General features: G+C 37.9%; 1 protein-coding gene across 1 annotated transcript; it reads right to left on the bottom strand.

Moving 5' to 3' along the window:
• Positions 1 to 924: 924 nt before the first annotated feature.
• On the bottom strand, positions 925 to 23,568 carry SPDL1 (spindle apparatus coiled-coil protein 1). Its single transcript, XM_008147632.3, has 12 exons — positions 23,457 to 23,568; positions 18,691 to 18,872; positions 16,346 to 16,522; positions 12,998 to 13,192; positions 12,000 to 12,149; positions 11,808 to 11,906; positions 11,622 to 11,732; positions 9,347 to 9,487; positions 7,463 to 7,566; positions 6,722 to 6,909; positions 3,351 to 3,681; positions 925 to 1,451 (listed from the first exon to the last, which is right to left on the bottom strand). The coding sequence occupies exons 2-12, from the start codon at positions 18,847 to 18,849 to the stop codon at positions 1,304 to 1,306; spliced, it is 1,803 nt and encodes a 600-aa protein (XP_008145854.2). The 5' UTR covers positions 18,850 to 18,872; positions 23,457 to 23,568; the 3' UTR covers positions 925 to 1,303.
• Positions 23,569 to 23,825: the final 257 nt, after the last annotated feature.

Genomic DNA, 23,825 nt, shown 5'->3' with positions numbered 1-23,825 from the left:
GCCTTCAGCTACTTCTTTTGGAAAGAGATGTTATTTAATGTGCAATATCTAATATTCTGAGGGTATGCTTTTTGCGACAAATTAAGTTTATTATTTATTTAGAAGAGGCAATTTCCTTTTACCTAATACATTTCAATAGACTTATCTAACTAACCTACTGTGATAGTTAATTGTATGTCACCTTGGTTGGGCTATATGTGATTAAGCATTATTCTGGATGTTTCTGTGAGAGTGTTTTTAGGTGAGATTAACATTTAAATCTGTGGACTTTGAGTAAAGCAGATTTCCCCTCATAACGTGGGTGAGCCTATGCATGTGATTAGTTAAAACCCTAGACAGAACAAAGACTGACCTCCCCCGTTGTAGAATTCTGTAGCAGACAGTTTTCAAACAAACTGTGACACTGGCTCCTCCTTGGGTCTCCACCCTGACACCTTTTGGACTGCTGATTTTGGACTTGCCAGTATCCATATGCATGTAAGCCAATTCCTTAAAATAAATCTCTGCCTCTTTTTATACAGTATAGACCAGCAATTTTTAATTGGTATGCCACAGCAGAAACACTGATGTGCTGCCAGACTTTATAAAACATGTAATACCTGACTATTTAGTCAGGGGCACTGACCCCTTCCCTTAGATTGTCAAATAAAAAAATGACCACAGTCAACACAACAATAGCTATCTGTTGTGAATGAATCAAAATTATATTCCCCCCTTTTTGTTAGATCAGCAAAAAATATATTTTTTGGTGTGCCACAGAATTTTAGTAATTGGACTATTAGTATGTGTGTCATGAGATAAAAAAGGTTAAAAATCACTGATAGAGTAATACACCCAACTATAGTATATATGAAATTAAGTTATAGACCAGTCTATAATCATTTAAGGGAAAAATAATCTTTATTTAGAAAGTTTAGTCAAAAATACAAAGATGAACATAGGTACTTTAAACACTGACAAAATCCAGTTACAATATAATATATGGCTCTGATGGTACATGGTAATATCACTTAAAAATCCATATACAGTGCAACAAATAGATTTATAACAACACCTTCCTTCATTTAATAGTTTATTTACACAGACGCTCCATGAAGGACCATCACGTAAAGAACTCTCCTGGTTAGAATCACAACCAAATTTAGAACATTTGGTCAAAACAGTATGAACATGCCAGGTCCTGGCACAGTGAGTAGAAAGAAATAACCTACAAGGTGGTATACTTCAGATGAAGACAATCTTAATTCACCTCCAAAGCAACCTTTTGGGCAAGTGTTACTTTACTCTTATTAAAGATCAGTCTTTACTGCTGAGCGCACTGAGTCTCTGGAGTTGATTTAGAGGACACGTATAAAACAGGGTGTGATTTCTTACAAGTTTTCTTTTCCAATTTTCTTGCAGTTTCTTTTTCTTCTTTAACTTCTGTTTGAAGCTTTGATTCAGCAGCTAACCTACAGGCATTAAAGCACCCACTCTGAATTCAAATGTGGTTAAGAAAAAGAAAGAAGAGAGCATTCTCTAGTATAATGGGCCTCTAGTAAGTATGGTGATTTTTTTATTTATATAAGGAAAAACATTATAGTTGACTCTAATACCATTAAGAAAACTAAGTCACTGACTCTCTGAAAGAATATTTTATGCCAATAGACTCATTTTTTTTAATGTTTAAAGAAATATCTTTAAGGTTGATAAAAAGTCAGGGCAAAGCCTAAATTAAAGAACTAAAATATAATGAGGGAGCCTATCATAATAAGCACACCTAGTGAAAAGATTTACAATGCTGTAGCAATCGTTTAATGTTAACATAATATACAAAAAAGCAAAATGCAAGAGGTAAAAATAACATGAGATCCTGGGCTGCATAAATAGATGTGTATTTGTCTCATAAAAGAAATCAAATTGAGTTTCAACTAGCAGAATAATAATTTAAGAAAAAATAAACAATGATGAGATATTTCTCTTCCACTTACTTTCTTACCTTTTGACCTCTATTACTTTAATATTTTTTTAAGGCTCTTAAAACGTGAGTTCTTATAATTATACACATCTAGACATTTTCTATTTTAGTCACAAAATCAAATATGCAGAAACTAGAAGCTTTGAAGTTTTGATATAAAACAAAAATGAACTTACTTTTGCCCTGGCCAGTTTGGCTAAATGAATAGTGTGTCAGCCTGCGGACTGAAGGGTCCCAGGTTTTATTCCAGTGAAGGGCACGTGCCCAGGTTGCAGGCTCGATCCCCAGTAGGGGACATGTAGGAGGCAGCTGATCAATGATTCTCTCTCATCATTGACGTTTCTCTCTCTCTCTCCCTTCCTCTCTGAAATCAATAAAAATATATGTTTTTTAAAAAATGAACTTACTTTTGATATTTAAAAATGTCAAGACAGGTATCAAAGCCCACACTTAAAGGCTTAGGATAAATCATTTAAAAAGCCATAAAAAATTTTATCAAAGTTTTCCAAAAGGCTGAAATTTCTTAGACCATTAGAAAGCCATTTTAAAAGGTAACCTGATTTTTCTTTAATCACCATTCTCTTTTTTTCTTTTCTTTTAATAAACTAGAGGCCCGGTGCAAAAAATTCATGCATGGGTAGGGTCCCTAGGCCTCGCTGGCGATCAGGTCCAATCGGAGCCTTCCAGCTGCCAGCCGGGGCCTTCCGTCCCCCGGCTGCTGGTGATCAGGGCTGATCGGGGCCTTCTGGCTGCCAGCCGGGGCCTTCCTTCATTCCCTGCCGCCTCCTGGTGGTCAGCGCACATCATAGCAAGTAGCTGAACTCCCAGTTGGTCAAACTCCCGAGGGGACAATTTGCATATTAGCCTTTTATTATATAGGATTTTTATTGAAATCAGAGAGGAAGGGAGAGGGAGATATAGAAACATTAATGATGAGAGAGAATCATTGTTCAGCAGCCTCCTGCATGCCCGCTACTGGGGATGGAACCAGCAACTCGGGCATGTGCTATGACTGGGAATTGAACCATGACCTCCTGGTTTGTAAGTCGATGCTCAACCACTGAGCAACACCAGCCTGGCCTGGTTCCTATTGAACCAGGAAAACAATAACTGTACACTTATCCAAACCAACAAAATGTTCAGAGGTATTAAACTGTGATAATTGTTTCATGAAACAGAAAAGTATAACTTTAAAACATAATTTCCTTATTCAGAAGTGCTTTCCCCTTGCAATCATTTAGTGTTTAAAGTTTTAAAAATGTTGAAAGTAGATAGAAGAAATTATACTGCATGTAACACTAAGAAAATAGATGAAGAAACAGCACAGTTCATGCAGTCATAGAGAAGAGACGGAGAGAAGTGCTGGTTGCCTTGAATAAGAGAGGACACTGACCTGTGAGAGTCAGGAGAGTTTCCACTGCTTTCACTTATGGCTGGAACTTCTACAAGTTTCACACATTTCTTTTCCTTCGTTGGCTGAATATTCACGGTCAGGTTTTTGTGAGGAGAGAGAGTAACTCCTGGTATGTTTACAGAAACTGTCTTTTCTAACTGTAAGTTGTTAACTTCTAAGTTGCTAGTACAGGACTGTGCCTCCTCTTTCTGAGATGGTGATCTAGAAACTTCTTCCCCGACAGCACTGTTAGAACATACGTTGTTAGGGGTGGTTATATCCACAGGCAGTACCTCACGCCTCTTTTTGAGTACAGGCACTTCAATTTTCTCTGAGAATAAAATCATTAAAAGTACATCCAGTTAATAAATCAAAGACACAATCCACATAAAGAGGTAGAACTAGTTATATAGTTTTCCTTTCTGTCTTTTATCTTTCTTTATCATGGACTCCATTAACTTTGTCTTTTAAAAGTCGTCTGCCTGTCACTTTCTTCAGGAACTCAATATATCTGTCTCTAGGAATGAACACTTCAATGTTCTTTTCTGGTATTGTGGTAAAGGTTGTGTGGGGCTTCACAGGATCACAGTGTGAAGATGAGGAAGGATCCCATAACTAAGAGTCAAGGAATCCAGGTCCAAATCCTAGTATACAAAGCACTCTGCAGTTGGATGATCTTGGGCAAGTATTTAACCTCTCTGAGATTTTCTTTATCTTTAAAGTGGGAATTAAAAGTACCCACCTGATTCAATATTGTGTTTTGTAAGGATGAAGTGAAAATAAAACACAAAAACAAGTCAAACTGTCTGAATATGATAACTTGTGCCTATTAGCCTCCCCTACAAAATATATTCAAAACCTGAGTACTTCTACCATGGATACCTCCCTAGTTCAAACCATATTATTATGTCTCACTGCAGACTACTACAATGCCCTTCAAGCCCCATTGCTTAACATAACACCACTCCATTCCCTATGCAGCCCACATCCAGTCACTGTCGCTGGCGCCCAGGACCGCGGGACGGGAGGCTTGACCCTCTCCCAGGCCGCAGCCCCAGTTGCTGGACCACAGGATGGGCAGCCTGGCTGGTCCCCACTCCTCTCTCGTGAGCTCATTTTGTGCCTGGCTGGTCACCATTCCTCTCCCCAGGGTTTAGTGTCTGAGCCATTTCAGAGTTATGGCATGAGGGCGTGACGACCATTTGCATATTGGCTCTTTATTATATAGGATTATTTCCCCTTTCTCTTTCACTGCTCCTTTAAAATCCACATCATCTAGGTTTACTATACTGCTTCAAGTCTCTTTGCTATGTTCATTCAGTTCAGCAACCTTTGAAATTGAAAATGGATTAATTCTTAATTAGGAGCCTATGAGAATTAGGGAAAGAGAAGCATTTTTAACTAAAAACACCTTACTACTGCTGACAGCTTTCCCATTATTGTTGAGAATAACTCCAGTCATCGAAACAGTAATGAAAATAGTGTTACACATGTGAACAGTGTAGGCACAAAAACTGCTGGAAATCTATAACCTAAAACAAGAAACAACACTTTTTTTGTATAAGAACCATCACATTCTTAGACTTATTTACTTGTGGCATTTTATATCTTAACTAGGGGCACAGTGCACAAATTGGTGCTCCTTGAAAGAAACTGTGGGCTGAGAGGCTACAGTGGGCACAGGGGCAGGTGTAAGCCCGTTCTCCGCGCCCCCGCCCGGCTCCTCCCACTGTGGCCACTGGTCCCCAGTCTGCCAGCAGCCCCGCTACCACTGCCACCATTCCCACACGCTGACAGCGCCGGCCCTGCTCGCACCTGCTGATGGCACAGAGTGATTGGGGCCGGCACCAGCAGCAGGTATAAGCGGCGGCTGCTGCCCCAATCGCCCCTCAGGAGCATGGGGAGATGGAGAAGCCCTGAAGGGCGATCAGGGCCGGCAGCCACTGCTTGCACCCATTGATGGCACCAAGTGATCGGGATCGGCGCCAGGCACAGGCAGTGGGTGTGAGCAGTGTCTCTGGCACCGACAGCAGGTGCAAGCGGGGCCAGCGCCAGAAGCAGGTGCGAGTACCGGGTGGGACCACGGCACGCAGGAGCAAAGAATTTTCAGTAACCACCTAGGCTCCCCCTGATGACAGACCAGCCCACCGCCTTGGTCTGGCACCCCTGCTCACCTGCTCCACCATCCAGCTGCGGCCAACACCCGCCATGTTCCGCACATGCCCCCTGGTGGTCAGCGCACGTCATAGCGACTGGTTGTTCCACTGTTCGGTCTATTTGCATATTAGCCTTTTATTATATAGGACTAGAGGCCCAGTGCATGAATTCGTGCATCAGTGGGGTCCCTCAGCCTGGCCTGTGGGATTGGGCTGAAACCAGCTCTCCGACATCCCCCAAGGGGTCCCAGATTGCAAAAGGGTGCAGGTCAGGCTGAGGGACCCCACCAGTGCACGATCAGAGCCATTGGCCAGCTGGGGAGGGGCTGCGGGAGGGCTCCAGGGTGTGTCCAGTCTGTCTTGCTCAGTCCCGATCGGCTGGATCCCAGCAGCAAGCTAACCTACTGGTCAGCACATCTGTCCCCTGGTGGTCAGTGCACGTCATAGCAAGCAGTTGAGTGGCCTTAGCATATCATTAGCATATTACCTTTGATTGGTTAAACAGCTGACCAGTTGACCAGACACTTAGCATATTAGGCTTTTATTATGTAGGATTTAGGTTTAGTAAAATCACTCTCTTTATAGTGTATAAAATGGGTATTTTCTATCTGAGTGATTGTACTTGCTAGTTGCCTTCTAATATTTGGTTCTACTATTCTTCCTTAATAACCGAATCCCCAAGATTTCACTAGAGAACATGGACCTGAGAAAAAGACTGCATTTCTCAGCTTTACTTATAGGCAGATGAGGCCATGACTAAATTGTGCTCAAGATGTATACTGACAAACAATGCAAATGAAGTCTAGATCCTGACTCTGGCCAGTCCTGGAATGCCTCCTCCAGACTTGTATGAGGAGAAGGAATAACTACCTAATCTGTTTAAGTCTCCATCATTTTAGGTTTTCTATAAAAAGCATTAACTAATATAGCTCCCAAACATAAGTTGCCTCAACAAAATTGAACTCTTTGGCATTACATTACATGCTGCAATCTTAAGTGAAAAAGTCTCAAATCTCAAGGTTCTCTTATACAGATACCCAAAAATAGCTATTATATTCATGCATACCTAGTACCCAGTTCTCTTTGAATTTTCCTACACATTTTGTAGTAGTAAATGCTTTACCATAAATACAATTCTTTTGTAATGGGATTTGTATAAAAATGAGCTGTAGAGATTCTCATGATTAAAAGACAAAATTTATAAGACATACATACCTTCAGGTTCATACTTTAGTTTTAACTCATCTATTTTAGCTCTCAGTTTCATATTTTCACTCTGGGAAAACTGGAGGCATCTTTCATTGGCAAAAAGTTTCCGCTCAATATCCAGAGCCCGCTGACTCTCAAATAATGCATTCATTCGTTGTATGGACAATTCCCCTTTAGTGCTTTCATTTTCTTTGCTATATCAATAAAAAAGGGGAACCAAGAAATATTAAAATTACATAATATAAATAAGTGTTGTCCTTAGTACAAATCTTTATTATATTTTAGAACTTAGTCAAAAAATATATTTTAAGCTTTAACAATGGCACTTTTAAATAAAATAAAAACCCCATGCTTTCTCTAAAGAAAATGAACAAAGGGGGGAAATGTTCTTTTCACATTTATTCATGTGTGAATAAATTCCTTTAAATTTAAAATTATATGATATTCTTGAAAATTTTAGATTATAAGAACATTTTCTACGTTGAAGTTATTTTCACTTACCAATCTAAAATGCTAAACTTTACAAAGAAATAAAAATATTTAACTATTCATTAAAAGTATTTTTTCTTCAATCATCAGCACTAATTAAATCTTAACTAAATCTTGCTTAATGCCCAGAGATATTTTTGTTACTTTACCTTTTTGGAATTTTTTTTGGCAATATTAAAACAAAAATATGTAGTCACTAATACTACTTATTCTAAACAAGTTAAGAGTCTCCCATCTTTCTATCCAACCAACACTTACTTTGAATTGTCAAGCTTTATCTGAAGTAAATCCGTGTAATAGGTAGTATCTTTCAGAGTACCAGAGTTGTCTGAAGGCTTAGATTCCATACTTTCATATAAACTCTAAATAAAGCAACAATTCTTATTAATTAAAATAAATAACAAATTAGGTTAGCAAAATGTTTATTAATAATATCAGCTACCATTTATTGAATGCTTATCCCATAGCAGGCACTGTGCTAACAAGCACTATCCATTCAACTCACTTACCTTCTGAACATCCCTCTCATACACATAAGAGAACTGGTTTAAGATGCCACAGGCAAGTAAACTGAGAAGCATCTGAACCCAGATCTGTACCCAAAGCTAAGGCTCCTAACCATACCTGCATCCTCTGATTTCCCTCTCCTTTTAAAGTAGAAAAAATAAATACTTCTGAGTTTAATTCTGGATTTTATGACAAAGCCATAAAGTAGAAAAATTTTAAAAAGAGTGGAGATCCTTAAGTTAATTTTGGTGCCCACTCTTCTGAGATTCTGATGGAAACCCTGCAAGATTTCTCTAGGGTAGCCCTAACCGGTTTGGCTCAGTGGACAGAGCATCAGCCTGCAGACTCAAAGGTCCCAGGTTTGATTCTGGTCAAGGGCATGTACCTTAGTTACGGGCACATACCCAGTAGGGAGTGTGCAGGAAGCAGGTGATTGATGCTTCTCTCTCATCAATGTTTCTAACTCTCTATCCCTCTCCCTTCCCCTCTGTAAAAAACCAATAAAAATATATATTTAAAAAAAAAAAAAGATTTTCTAGGGTAAAAATATATAATACTTGCTTAAAAATTTGTGAACAATTTTAAAGATTGCAGGCTAAAACCTCCTGGTTAAAGCCATAATTTTCAAAGTATAGTGCTAAGCCTGCTGGTGGCCCACATAAGCCTGACAATTGATATACTGCAAATTTAACCAAAATTGTAGTCAACAGTTCTTTTAAGAGGAAAAAAAAAGGTTACATACACTTAAAATTTCATAATACACTACTGGCTACAATTTAAAATGCCCAAGAGGTTAACATTTTTAAAATCTGTCATTTATAAACTTTAGTTATTCAGTTAGTGAGAAGATATATATACTCTCACCGTTAATTTATAAATTTAATGTAATTCTAATAAAAAATACCAACAAAGTTTTTTTGAAGCTACATAAGATGTTCATAGAGAAAAACAATCATGCAAGAGTAGCCAAGAAAATACTGAGCTGGCCCAGACAGTGTGGATCAGTGGTTGAGCATGTACCCATGCACCAAGAGGTCACTGGTTTGATTCCTGGTCAGGGCACATTCCCAGGTTGTGGGTTGATCCCCAAGTAGGGGGCGTGCAGGAGTCAGCCAGTAGATGTTCCTATCTCTCTATTGCTCTCCCTTTCTTTCTATAAAATCAATAAAAACATTTTTAAAAATGGAGCTGAACAGCACTGAAAAATAATTAATTACTGATAACATGCAACATGAGAAACAAATCTCAACTGACAGAACGTTGAGTTGAACAAGAGAAATATAAACGATTCCATTTCTCTGAAGCTCAAGACTATTTGTATATCTAATGCTGATAAATAAAAGAGGCATGTTAAAACTCATTGAATTATACACTAAAGATATGGGCACTTTAAGTTATAACTCACACATAATAACAAGTATGAGGAAGGTTAGTTACTCTGACTCTACTAAAAGAAGAAACAGTCAAAACCAATGAAAAGCAAAAAGAAACTAGAAGAAAAAAATTAAATATTGGTCAATCTCAAATGAAACTATATGTTAATTATATAACAAAGAAACCTATTCAAGTACAAAGAAAAGTATTAAGATATTCAATCCAAAATTTAGCTCCATTTTTAAAAGGTGTTACACATACCTTAAATTTCTCCAGATTTCTAATTTCACTTAAGAGATGTTTAATTTCACCATTCTTCTGCTCCAACATGGCAAACAACCGTTCCTGCTGCTCAAATTCAGTTTGAGAGCCTTTCATTTGTAACAATGTGGCGATTTGTAACTGGAAAAAAAATTACCCCCCCCCCCCCAATAAAAGTGAGTGAGGGAGAAGATTCTGATAACTATATTTTTTGTATAATTCATATTTTGTACTATATTACTTTGAACACATTTTGTAAATTAATTAGCTATTTCTAGTCTAATAATCTAATAACTTGGAAACATTTACACCAGTAAATATAGTTACTTATTTTGACTACTTATGAATGATATCTGAAGTTAATAATTATTTGTACTTCTGTGAGACATAATTGAACTGCATAGCTGTGTTCTGGAAGCATATCACCTAACTGGTAAATAGCCTGGACAAAGGCTGCACTCTCATTAGGGTTTCTCAAAAATTTTAATTAACTTCAATAGTATTAAGTGGGAGAAATTATTAAGCTACTTACATTCATAAATGTGAGATTCAGAAAGCACAAGGATGGAAAGCAAAGGGTAAAGGGCAATCTAAGGATATTAAGGAAATATTCAATATAAATATAAATTTATTTTTTAAGAGCAGAATTAACTTATCTAATTATGACCTCACCTAAACCTAAAGTTGCATAGCAATCGAAAGAAAATTAGCTAAAATCTATACCTAACATTTCTTTCTCCCTTCATATATTTCTGAAGTTCTGAAAAGTGCCAATTAGTTTAAATACAATTTTGAGTAAAGTAAGCAATGATATGAGGGAGCAGGAATAGTTTCAAGGAAGAAAGAAAGATGACTTCTAACATTTTAAAGGATCCACTTTTTGTTCCTGCTTCAGACTGGAGGCTAGATGCATTTAGCCTAAAACAGTGATGGCGAACCTATGACACACGTGTCAGCACTGACATGCGTAGCCATTTCTGATGACACACGGCCGCATGCCGAGGATGAAACATTTGCTGCTCCTGAGGATGAAACATTTGCGACTAGAGTCTTGGAGTTAGTTTTTTCCTCAAAGTGACACACTACCCGAGTTATGCTCAGTTTTTTGGCGAAGTTTGATACACCAAGCTCAAAAGGTTGCCCATCACTGGCCTAAAAAGATCTAGACTGCTAGTGGCATCTCAACATAGTTTGGGATATAATTGGAATGTTGCTTAATAGTAGGAGCTCAACAAATATTGAAAGAAAAACAAAGAGCAAATGTGAGAAAATTTACAAAGAAATCATTCCCAGAAAGTGGAGAGCCTCAGTAAACCAGGCAGCAGAGTCAAAAGTCTTAGAAATAAAAGCCATGGCTGTTGTTTATTAAGTAGCACTTCCTTATTTGCCAAGCCCCATGAAAGAATTTTTCTATGCTTACATTTAACTCCAGGACAATTGTAGGAGGCAGATTCTATTATCTCTATTGTACAGATTAGATTACTGATGCTCTGAAAAGTAAAAATACTTGTCCAAGGTCACACAGCTAGCAAGTGACAGAATGAGGATTCAATCCCAGGTTCTTCAAACACCAATGTTTAATCACTGACCTCCCTATTTCTTTGGTAGATCTCATTATCCTCAACAAAAAGCAGGAAGCCTTCCAGTCTTTGAATTACTACCTTAGCAGAGTTAGACATACAGATCAGGGATCGGGACTCCAAGGCTGGTATAACACTGAAATCTTTCCAACTTCTACATGTTTTTCTGTTACCATTTATTTGCCTAATATGATGACTAACAAACCCTTAAAATTAAAAGGGCCTATACACTTGACTTGAGGAATTGTAAGGAAAGGCAATTCAAATTTTACCCTATATATAAGCTTTTGGGGGAGAACTAAAGGATGAGAGGACTACTTTTAGTTTAAGTAGAAATCTCAGGACTATGCTAAAAAAAAGACATCAACCCAACAGCAAGAAATAAAAACATTTAATTCTTCCTTTTCCAATCCACAAAAAAAGATTTATACCTCTCTGGTAAGGCTAGTGAGTATTATAAAATCAAACAAACATTGGGTACTAAATATACTACAACTAAACCTTTATATAGTTTTAAAAATATAGATGGATCTTTTGCTCAATTTAAAAATACTGATTTTCTAAAATCATGCAGTTCTAGAAATAACGTTGTAAGTACACTCATTGAAGGAAAAGGTGCCTTCTTTGATGTATCAGTATATGTAAAACTGATACAAAAAAGGTTTATTAAATCTTTGATGGTGATAATTCCATACCTTCATTCTTTGCATCTGTTCTCTATTAAATGCATTTTGCTTCATTAGTGACTGATACTTGACTTTCATGCTGATAAACCTTCGTTCCATTGCTGCCCTTCGATCCTCCACCTAGAAAATATTAACGTTTAATGATGCTTGTATTAAGTGAAATGCCAATTTAATCAATGGAATGTTTGTAAGTACCTCTGCAAACAAAGAGTTGCCTTTACTATTGGGGTCCAGGGCTTGCTGGAGTGCTTGGTCTAATTGCACTTGAAGATCTTGATTTGCTACACGAGCTTTCTAAATTAAAAAGAAAACTTAGCTAATAGCGATTAGATTAGCAAGAAAACAACTTACTATGAATTTGAAAAGATATTACTGCAATCATAATACCTCTAAGGCATTATAACAAGAAACCGCTTCTTTCTCTCGCTCCTCTTTTTCTTCTGTAAGCCGGTCGACCTGGCGCATTAGGTTAGAATTAAGAAGTTCTAGTTGTTCTAGTCTGTACTGCAGTTCATTCACTTCTTCTTTGAGGGTGGTCTATTCAATAGGAATTGAAAAAGAGGAAACTCTTGAATAATCTTTTATTTAGCAGCTGCTCAGTTCATCTATCAGCAACAATTCACACCTAAAACTAAAGAACTAGTTAAAGGTTTTATAAAGTGCATAATGAAATAATAAAAATTACTAAATTTTTCAGCAGGGACGAAAAAAAGGCTCTAGAGACTATCTTTCTTTCCTATGAATTTAAGGCTTTAATTTTTAATTATCCTTAGCCTGCAATGAAAAAAACTACATTCATATGCATATTAACTTCCACTGGACCAGCATTTTATATTGGGGTTTTTGTTTTGTTTTTATAAATTATACAAACTAGGATCAGAGTAAATGTCTCCAAATTATTCCAGAGGTTTCATTAATCTAACGATAAAGTCTGCCTTACATAATCACGTAATTTAAAGCTTTATTATGCATGAACTAATCTCCCTAAAAACTCTGTAAAACACTTTAGTTAGATAAAAGTTAGGCCAGCCCTGACCGGTTTGGCTCAGTGGATAGAGCGTCAGCCTTGGACTGAAAGGTCCCAGGTTTGATTCTTGTCAAGGGCATGTACCTTGGTTGCAGGCACATCCCCAGCAGGGAGTGTGCAGGAGGCAGCTGAATGACATTTCTCTCTCATTGATGTCTCTAACTCTCTATCCCTTTCTCTTCCTCTCTGTAAAAAAAAAAAAAAATCAATAAAATATTAAAATATATTAAAAAAAAAAAAGTTAGGCCAAAAAATAATCCAGCCTTAAAATTAGCTCATAAGGATTATTACAAAAACATGTAAAACATATGCAAAAAAGGGGAAGAAAATCCGAGAACACATGTGCCATAAAAATTACCTTCATACTTTCCATTTCCGTCAGTTCAATTTGAAGAGCCAGCACCTCTGAAGACATGCTTTCATGCACACGTTCAGACATTACCCGCATTTCCTCTGATTTACAAGAGAGGAGTTCCTTCTGATGATCTATTTTGTGCTTCAGCTGCTTTTCACTAAGCCTAGCTTCATCCAATTCCGCTTTTAGTTTCTCTAACTAAAGTTAAAAAAAAAAAACACAAAATCTCAAAAGGTAAATGAAGATAATCAGAACATACAACTGCAGTACAAACTGTCCTTGTACCTGCAGGATAACTACTTTGGAAGATAGTTGACCTAAACAGAACTATTTAATAACTTTCTAAAATGTCACATAGTTCTAAATCTTGGAACACTAAGAATACATAGCTTATAGAAGGGTGAAGCGTTAGGGTCAGGTCTAGGTTTAACTTGTGTCAGTTTCATTCCTCATATGTAAAACTGGTAAATTATTGTACCTACCATCACAACTCTCAACTGAGATCACGTGGGTAAAAGTGTAGCATCATGCCTAGCATTCACTAAAGGGTTCCTGTTATCAATAAAAAGCTTTTACTTATTGTTCAGTGTTATGATTATCATCTATATTGAATTATCATCAATAGGGTTTCAGCATTCTTAGAATATATCCTAATATATTTTTAAAATATATTTTCTATTTAAAAAATTAGAGCCTCTTAGCTTGATTTGTTTTCCCTTTTCTACTTTCATAATGTAAAATAAAAATTTCAACTAAATGATTTATGTGAAAACATGGCCATCTTTCTTAAAAACATCACTGATTAATTCAAACTTACTGCACGATGAGACTGTTGGGGCTTCAAATTTGGCCAAAGTTAGGCATCTTTTAAGATAGTGACATGCCTTGTTTGATAAACATACAAATAAGTCCATATAAGTAATCAGGGTAGGTCTGGATTCCTGATACCACTGGTGCTGTGTGAAGAATGAATGATATAAGCAGCAGTGATAGATGCAGGATACCATAGTAATTAGGAGAGAGATGATGGTGATCTGAACTAGAGTGGCAGTGGTATACATGGATGCTTTGTAAGTCAAACTCTTAGAACTTGTTGATAGGTTAAATATGGGAAATAAGTGAAAGATCACAAATAAAGCTCCAAATTATGGCAAGTGATTTGAGAACTTCAGAAAGACTGAAAATATTTTTTGAACGATTTAGTATTTGCTCCACCAAAAAGCCATCTCTACAATTGGCCTTGCCTCAATCTCTGAATATTTTCTATATTATTTTTTTGTTTAGGGCAGATAATGAAAAATACTGCTAAAATGAAAACAATACTGGGGGGAGGGGGTAAGAAGCACCATTATCAGTCATTGGTGTTTTAACTAAGATTAGTTCCAGACAAGCTGGATTACTATTTGCCAGAGTGGTATGTGAGATGATTTTAAGTATTACACAAAAGAATATTTTAGAATATTTTAAATATAAGAATATTTTAATAGTTATGTTTGTCTTGCATATTAGAAAAAATATTACCAGTTAAAACACGCCATTTTACTGATATTACTACTTTAAAATGAGAAAATACTTAAAAAGGCAATTTAATGAGAAATTAACAGTATAGATAGTACACAGATATAGAAAAATTTTAAAAGATGCCACATGAAACACTGAAATTTAGAAAACAGCCTTCTGAGAAATCAGGACAAAAGTCACGCAAGTTTTACTGGAGAGGATTTTGAAAAATATGGACTATAAGAGGAGCCATCATAAAAGTTCTGGATTCTTGCCCTGACCGGTTTGGCTCGATGGATAGAGCGTCAGCCTGCGAACTCAAGGGTCCCAGGTTCGATTCTGGTTAAGGGTATGTACCTTGGTTGCGGGCACATACCCAGTAGGGAGTGTGCAGGAGGCAGCTGATAGATATTTCTTTCTCATCAATGTTTCTAACTATCACTCTCCCTTCCTACCTTTAAAAAATCAATAAAAATAAATAAATAAATAAATATATAAATAAATATATATATATATAAATACATATATATATATAAAAAAAGTTCTGGATTCTTTACAAGTAACCTGAAGGCCTGTATAGATGGGGTGTCAAAAGGGAATGGACACTCACTGAACAACCATTTACTCTATATTTATGTGTGAAATGGAGCCAGTATTATATGCTGTTAGACTAAATGCAGCCACAGCTTGGGAATCAGCTTCAGTTCAAATCTTGACCGATAATTTTCTAGCTCTGTAATTTTGTCCAACTTACTTTGTAGGCTTAAACAATGGTTTTCTCAACTGTCATATGGAGGTAATAATGGTACCTCCCTTATGAAGTAGTCATAAAAACTGAATCATGTGTTAGTTTATCTTCAATAAAGAAACTATAAAGTATCAATTCTGATGTACATACATTTATAAGAAACTGTTGTGGAATTACAGAGTGTATCACTAATTGTAGTGAAAACTAGAGGACTAGTCTTTCTGGAAGAGGGCTGCCATACTATCTATATATATAAAAGCCAAGCAACCAGAACAACGGAACAACCAGAACGACCAGTCGCTATGACACACACTGCGGCCAACTGGCCTGATTGGGTCCCTGATCAGCCCCCAGCAACCTCACACGGCCCCTCCCCCTGGCCGGCCCCGCCCCTGATCACCCTCCCTCCCAACCTCCCTGCCAGTCCGGCCTGATCAGCCCCCATCGGGGCAGGCTGACCCAGCCAGAACCCACCCATGCACGAATTTGTGCACTGGGCCTCTAGTCCACTATAAGCAAGAAGGACCATGCTGGTCACTAAACCAAAACTCTTAACAATATTCCAGCTACAAAAATTAAATAATTGTATTTAAATAATAGAATGTTATTTATACAAGTTCCTTAGGTAAACTCTTGTTTCTCAGTGTTCCCATGCCTCATATTAAGATAGGGCTCTTCTTGACCTCAGCTATTTTGCATAGATGGTACTAAGAAAAATCTTCATCACCTAAAGTTTACAGATTGCTGCATAAGCATGGAACATTTTTGTTCCGAAATACATAGATATCCAAACCTTATTTTTTATTTTTTTTTTGTTTTTAATTTCTTTATTGATTAAGGTATCACATATTTATCCTCATCCCCCCATTCCCATCCCACACCCCTCCCCACACATGCCCCCACCCCGCTGTTGTCCTTAACCGCTGGTTAGGCTCATATGCTTGCACACAAGTCCTTTGGTTGATCTCCCCCTTTACCCCCACCCTTCCCTCCCCTCCCCCTGAGGCCCGACAGTCTGATCCATGCCTCCTTGTTTCTGGGTCTGTTCTTGTTCATCAGTCTATGTTGTTCATTATTTCCCCTAGATGAGTGAGATCACAAACCTTATTTTTTAGTTCATTCATTTCCTGTCCATGGGTTCTGCTCAGTTGTTCTTCTAATTTCTCCAGGTGTATTTTTTGATCTTGTTTAATAGCTTCACATTCAGAACTCAAACTTTCTAACATTCGACTCTTGAGCTCAACTTCTCTCTGAAGAGTATATTTTTCTTGCTCATAATTCTGAAAGCAGATTCAATTACAATTCAATTGCATAAAAATAACTTAAAGCCATCACATATAAGCAGTTCTCACCTTCAACTGTTTCATTCCTGCTTTATACATTTGCTGCTTTCTAAGTAACAACCACATGTTAAATTTGGAATAAATTTGTAGCTAATCAATCTTAAAAAATTAAAAACCCCCTAAGGAGTATTTTGAGACTATATTCAAGTACATTCTAGGGATATGGTAATTGCTTTGAAACCCTGTCAAGGAAGTAAAAAGTATACCATGGCACATCAGTGTATTAAGTAATCTCTGCTAGGAAAAAAATATTTTAATACCACTTAAGTTTTCCTTGTGAGAATTATTTGGTTTGATAATGATATGCTCTAACTGTAGTTCTGAAGAGAATGAACAAACAGTGGACTAGGGGTAAAATGAAATACTAAGTCAGCTGTTACTTTTAGAATGTAGCTAAATAAGGAATGTTCACAAATGACTCTTTGAATGAACACAGTGTTGAGATGAAAGGAGTATTTAATAAGACTTTTGCTTACTGACAAGAGAGCTTAAAGATAAAAGGGCCATTATTCAAACTCCTTTAACAAGCTTTAAAAAATAAGATAAAAAAGGCTGGTGTGGCTCAGTTGGTTGGGTGTCATCCTGTGCACTGAAAGGTTGCCAGTTTGATTTCCCATTAAGGCACATACTGGGGTGGCGGGTTCCACACCTGGTAGGGGGCATGCAGGAGTCAGCTGATCAATGTTTCACTCTCATATCAATGTTTCTCCCTCTCCCTTCCTCTCTCTAAAAATCAAAAGAAGTATTCTTTAATAAGATAAAATTAGATTAAATAAAAAGAGAAAATTAAAAAACAAGAGTTGCCATTAGTTATTTTTACCTGCTACATTTAAAATTGGAGATCAGTTTACATGTTACTGAGCATATACTAATTTCTTTTTTAGTAAATGTGTGCCAAACACTGGAGACACACTAGTGAACAAGACAGACAAAATGTCCTCTCTCATGGTGCTTTTACTCTGGAGATAATTTTAGCACTACATAGAATTAAGAGAGTGAATGATTGAAGACAATATACAGGTTGTCCCAAAAAAATGTATATACATTTTAACATCTGATAGCTCAATTTTTAAAACAATGTATTTTGATAAACACTGCCTTTATAATTATTCAAAGTGTGTGTATGCATTTTGGGGGACACCCTCCATAATCAGGGAAAAGCATCTCCACTGAGGTGATACCTTACAGAAACCAGAGGCTAAGAACTCAATCAATGCAAGTAGGATATGAACAACTCAGATGGAGGTAACAGCTCATGTACAGTCCATAAGGCAGGACTACTACAGTTAAGAACAAGGAAAAGTAGTTTGAGATAAGGTCAAAGGTTGGCAAGGTTTAGATCACACAGGGATCTGCAAACCCAGGTAAGGAGCTCAGATTCTGTTGTAAATATAATTGGAAGCCAGTGTATGTTTGTAGTGGGGCTGTCATATGATCTTTTGTATATTCTTCAATGACCAATTGGCTGCTAAGTAAAGAATGAATAGTATGAACAGAAATGAGAGAGGATGGTGGTCTGGACTAGAGTGGTAATAGTATAAAATAAATGTTTTGTAGGTCAAGTTCCTGGAGCTTACTAATAGATTAAATATGAGAAAGAAGGGACAAAAAATATTGAGTAAAACTATTACATTTCTGGCTCAGGCAACTAGATGAATGTTATTATATTTACTGCATAAGTTAAAGAAAATTGCAAGAAGAACCAACTCTTCTGTTTATATTAAGTTTGAGATGCCCATTAGCAGGCAATTGAGTACACAGTCTAGACTTTAGTGGAGAACTAAGGACTTGGTCCTAGAGCATTTAGATGTTACCCAAAGCTATGAAACAAGTGAGGCCACCTACGAAGAGTACAGACAAAACAAAATCTAATATGTGGTGAAGAGAGCAATCATAACTTAATTTTCCAAAGTCAGAACACCCTGGGTCAGAAAGAACATTAGGAATTCATTTAGTTCATTCCTCTTTATTGGGGATGGGGGTGGGTGGGAACTAGATCTAAAATCTTCAGAAAAGAATAAAAATAATATTTACAATAATCACTAGACAGCACAAATTTTCAATAGCTAAGTACACCTTTATAAACAGGAGTCTAAGAGTCCTACCTCAGTTATGGTCATCATTTCATTACGACATTTATCTAATTGTGCCTGCAATTCATTTTGGCTCTCCACTAGTTGTAAACCATATTGTGCAGCTTTTAGTCGCTCTTCTTCAGCCTCTTTGAGCTTGCGTCGAAGATCTGCGATTGTATCTGCCTCCATAATTTTTTCCTGTTTTTAGGCTACTGTAAATAGAGAAAATAAAAGTACTTAAGCTTAAACAAAAACTCCATATAATAAAAATTTAAAAATATAGTTACATATATATTTCAATACCACTGCCATATAAAAACATAGTATTAAAGATTTTCTTCCTGACTTTTAAAAAAATTATATTTTTATTGATTTCAGAGAGGAAGGGGGAGAGAGAGAGATAGAAACATCATTGATAGAATCTTCAATGGGCTACCTCTTGCACACCCCACACTGGGGATCGAGCCTACAACCCAGGCATGTGACCAGGGATCGAACCATGATGACCTCCTGGTTCAAAGGTCAAAGCTCAATCACTGAGCCACATTAGCTGGGCACTTCCTGACTTAAGTGGTCATATTTATGGTCTTGTTCTAAGAATGTCTCAAGATTTTATTACCTGATTTGAGACCGAATCAAACAGAGCAAAAAATGGTGAATATATTTAATTTTGCCTCTAAGAATTGCAGTATCAGGAAACTATTTAGTTGTTGTGTGCTAAGTTTCCTTAAATGCTAAGAAAAGGTGGGTCTCATAATTATATCTTTATACAGGTAATCAAGGTAAGAGAAGAATGAAAGAAATAAAGAAACTAATAAACATGAAAAGGCATTGTAAGAATATCATGCTCATAATTTTTCACAACAGTGTTAACTTCCTGCACAAATCATATTTGCCACATTAAATATGCTTTATTGAAAACAGATTCACTAGTATCTTCCTAGTTATTTGTAAGAGGGCATGCAAACAGGAACCATGTTCAGTGTAATTAAAGAACACTGCTGTCATTTTAGATTTTCAAGCAAAGACTTAAATATATATAGAAACATTCCACTTTAACTAAACCTTACTTAACATCCTTTCCAAATTGGTGTCAGCCTCTTAGGCCAGACTCAAATCCAGCTGCCTTCAAAGAGCAACATGTCATTTTTAAGGTGTTTCCTGATCTCTCCAGTCAATGTAGTCAAATATTGCTTAAATCCCTTATATGCTGGGCTCCATTCTGGACACTTCAGATACACTGGAGGTCAAATGGACAAAAAAAAAAGCTCTTCTTTCATTAAGCTTACTTTCCAGTGGGAGAAGACAATATATCATATTTATCTGCCTTCATAGTATAATTAATTAGAATTAATTAATTATTAGAACATAATAATTAGAAAGTAGCAATGGGGGAAAAACACAATAAGGGAATTTACAAGAGGTGGACGTGTTGTTACTAGGATGAAATTTAAAGTAAGTATTGGAGTGGGAGGAGGCCCTTAGGTGAATTACCAGTGTACCTATTTAGAAAAAGAATGGTCCAGGCAAAGGGATAGCACCTAAGACAGAAGGAAGCCCAAAGAATGAACAAGATAGAGTTTAAATCAGAAGACTAAATAGCAGAAAAATAGGTAGAATCAGGCCATTGTAAGGACTTGGGTTTCTACTCTGGGTGAAATGGGGAGTCAGTGAAAACTCTGGAATAGAGATCTGATATATTTAAAAAGGTCATTTGGCTGCTATGTTGAACAGTTTGGAGGGGAGCAAGTTGGATACAGAAAGACCAGGTGAGATAACTGCTCACACCAGGGTAACCACATAGGAAGTGAGAAATGGTCAAATTCTGCATATATTCTGAAGGTAAAGCCAACATGATTTTCTGATAAATGAAATGTGGGATGTGGGAAAAAGAGAAAAGTCAAAAATGCCTCCAAGGCTTCTGGCCTGAGCATCTAGTAAAATAGATTTGCCATCAGTTGATGCATTGAAAACTGTGAGTCAATATTGTTTTGGAAAGAAAATCAGGGGCTTAAGTGTTAGACATGAAATATGTCAAGTAAGCAGTTGGCTACATGAGTAGAAGAGGGATCTGGGCTGAAGACATAAATTGGGAGTTATTAGCATAAATCCTTGAACCTTGATATCACCAGAGTATGAGCATAATTAAAGAAAAGAGGGCCAAGGAATAAGCCCTGGTAAGAGATAGGAAAGAAGACAGAAAAGTATATTCAGGTATGACCAATGAGGAAGAATAAAACCAAGAGCATGTGTTGTCCTGGAAGCCAATAAACAAAAGTGTATTAAGGAGGTACATGTGACCAATTCTAGCAAATGCTAAGTCAAATAAGGGGAGAACTGAGAACTGGCCAACGGATTTGAATTCACAGAGGTCATCATGGCCTTAAGAGTAGTTTTGATAGATGGGGCAAAAGCCTGACTGGAATGAGTTGGACAAAGAACAGTAGGAGAACAGAAGACAGTATGTACAGTTCGGCTGCAAAGGAGAACAGATAAATGAGACAGGGGCTGGAGGGAAAGCAAAATCAAACGTACTTTATTTTCAAGACAAAAATTTTAAGAAAATTTTATTAAAATAAGAAATTTTAAGAAAAATTTAACAGTATGCTTCTATGCTATTTGATAGATCCAGGAGAGAAGAAAAAGTTATAACATAGAAGACATGGAGGACTGCTGAAGTGATGAATAAAGATGAGGTCTAATGTACAGGAACTGATTGTATTTTATTTTATTTTTAAATATTTTTATTGATTTTTTACAGAGAGGAAGGGAGAAGTATAGAGAGTCAGAAACATTGATGAGAGAGAAACACCAATCAGCTGCCTCCTGCACACCTCCCACTGGGGATGTGCCTGCAACCAAGGTACATGCCCTTGACCGGAATCGAACCTGGGACCTTTCAGTCTGCAGGCCGACGCTCTATCCACTGAGCCAAACCGGCTAGGGCTACAGGAACTGATTTTAGACAGAAGCATGAATATTTCATCTAAAGTATGGGAAAGCAATGTCTATAGTTACAGACATTGATAAGTATGTAAACATAATGGTGGGAGTGTGCATAAGTGACCTTCTAACTACTTCAATTGATCTGTGAATTAGGAAGCAAGGTCTTTAAGAATGAAGATAAAAGAGGAGATATAGGGGTTTAGAAGAGAAGAAAAATATCCTACATTACCCAAGGCTGGCAGTTATTGCTCTGAAATGCAAGTCCTGTCCAAAGCCTGTACATGATGGGGCCAGCTGCTAACTGCTGCACTGTTAAAATATTTATACTTATTGAAGATTTACCATTTGCCAGGCACAGTGCTTCAAATGCATTATCTCATTTAATTCTCTTGATAGTCCTGGGTTAAAATTTACCAAAGAAAAACGAGCTAGCCAGCAATGTCCACGGAAGCCAAAATATTAGCTCTCGTTCATTCAAAGGATTTGCTGGAATTCCTATTATATGTCAAGTACTGAGCTATTGCTGAGAACACAATGGTGACGCAAAACTAGACAATAGCCCTATCTTTTTTAATCTTACAGTCCCTGAGTGGAAAGGCATTGAATCAAATAACTGTAAAGTTAAAACTGTGATTAAGTGCAACAGGGAGAGCTGTACGATACTATCTGAGCCTAAAACACAGGGGCACTGTCCCAATCTGGGTAGTGGGGTAGGGTGGGGTGAGGGGGGGGGGGCGGGGATCAGGACAAGAGAGATTTTCCTGAGGAAGTGAGTTTTCAGTAGAAGTCTGGTGGATGCGTAAGCGTTAAATATCCATCTGCAAAGAGAGGTAGCCAGGGTTGAATAACAACTACAGCTAATATGTGCCAGATATTGTGCTTGGTGCTTTGCATACTTTATCTTATTTAATCCACTCGACAACCCCATGAAATAAGGTATTCCTCCCCTTTACACATGTGCAAACTGAGGCACAGAAAGGTTAAGTAACTTGCCCAAAGGTTATCAGCTAGTAAGTGGCTAAGTGAGATGGGAAGGAGGGTCTAGCTCCACAGGTGGACCCAGCTCCTAACCACTTCTCTGTTCTGCCTCTCGGAAGCATGGCCTGCACCAAGCATGGAAGCTCTGGGAATCAGGTTGCCGAGTTCTTACCCCACATTCACTGCTCACTGGCTGCATGAACCAGAACATCTTACTTATTAATGTCTTGTTTTGTCATCCATAAAATAAGGACAATAACATGGACCTAACAGGGTTTTTGAGAAGACTGAATCAGCCAATGACTGTGAAGAGCAGTTAAGGGAGAATTAGACACGCAGCTGTCTGGGGCAGCGCTGTCCAACCAGAAATATAAAGCAAGCCACATATGTGATTTTTAATTGTCAAGCAGACACGTTAAAAAAGGTTAAGTATCGCTGAAATTCATTTGAATAACATTTTCCTTAACCCAATGCATCCCAAATATCATTTCAACATGTAATCATAAAACTTATTAACGAAATATGACTTTTGTACAGCCTTCGAAATCCACTGTATATTTCACATTTATAGCATTTCTCATACTGGACAGCGCAGGTCTAGTGCCTGTTATTTTTCGGAGGCCCAGGCGGCCACCCAGGCCTTCCAAGTTCAAGCAGCATCCCCGGGGGGCGGCGAGGCGGCCCAACGGAAAACTGAAACCGACTCGGGCCCCCGTGTGCAAGAACTCAGGGTTCCGCGGGAGAAGCTGTTCCGGCCAACGCCCCCGGCCGGGATCCAGGCCCCGGGTTTCCTGGGGCCCTCTCTGCCCCGCAGGAGCCCTTCAGCGCCGCTCCTCTCCGCACGCACTTCCCTCCAGGCCCTTTGCCCCTACCTCTAGCACTCCTTCCCCGCTGCTGCCGGCGGCGGCCCGCGCTGAGTTCACTGCGCCCAGGTTCCTGAGGGTAACTCTACTCGCCACAGAAACATCAGCCGACGCGCACACCCACCTTCCGGGTAAGCGCCAAGGCTTTTTGAATGCAGTTCCCGCGAGAACGCGCACTTCTCACGAGAAGTTCAGCCCAAGCCGCGCGTCAGCTCCGCCCACTTGCTGCGACTGCGCAGGTGCCAGCGAGAGCAGTGGGCGTGGCGGAGCTGGCTCCATCTCCTCAACTTTGCTCAGAATTGGTTTCCTGGGTGTCCACCAGGGGGCCGCTTCTCGTTGCTGTGTTTTTTGTTTTGTTTAGTTTTGTTTTTTAAAGGC

This window comes from Eptesicus fuscus, chromosome 6, assembly GCF_027574615.1.
Source record: "Eptesicus fuscus isolate TK198812 chromosome 6, DD_ASM_mEF_20220401, whole genome shotgun sequence".
Taxonomy (NCBI): Eukaryota; Metazoa; Chordata; class Mammalia; order Chiroptera; family Vespertilionidae; genus Eptesicus; species Eptesicus fuscus.
The sequence above is the reverse complement of the archived record's forward strand: the minus strand, read 5'-3'. Positions and strand labels throughout refer to the sequence as shown.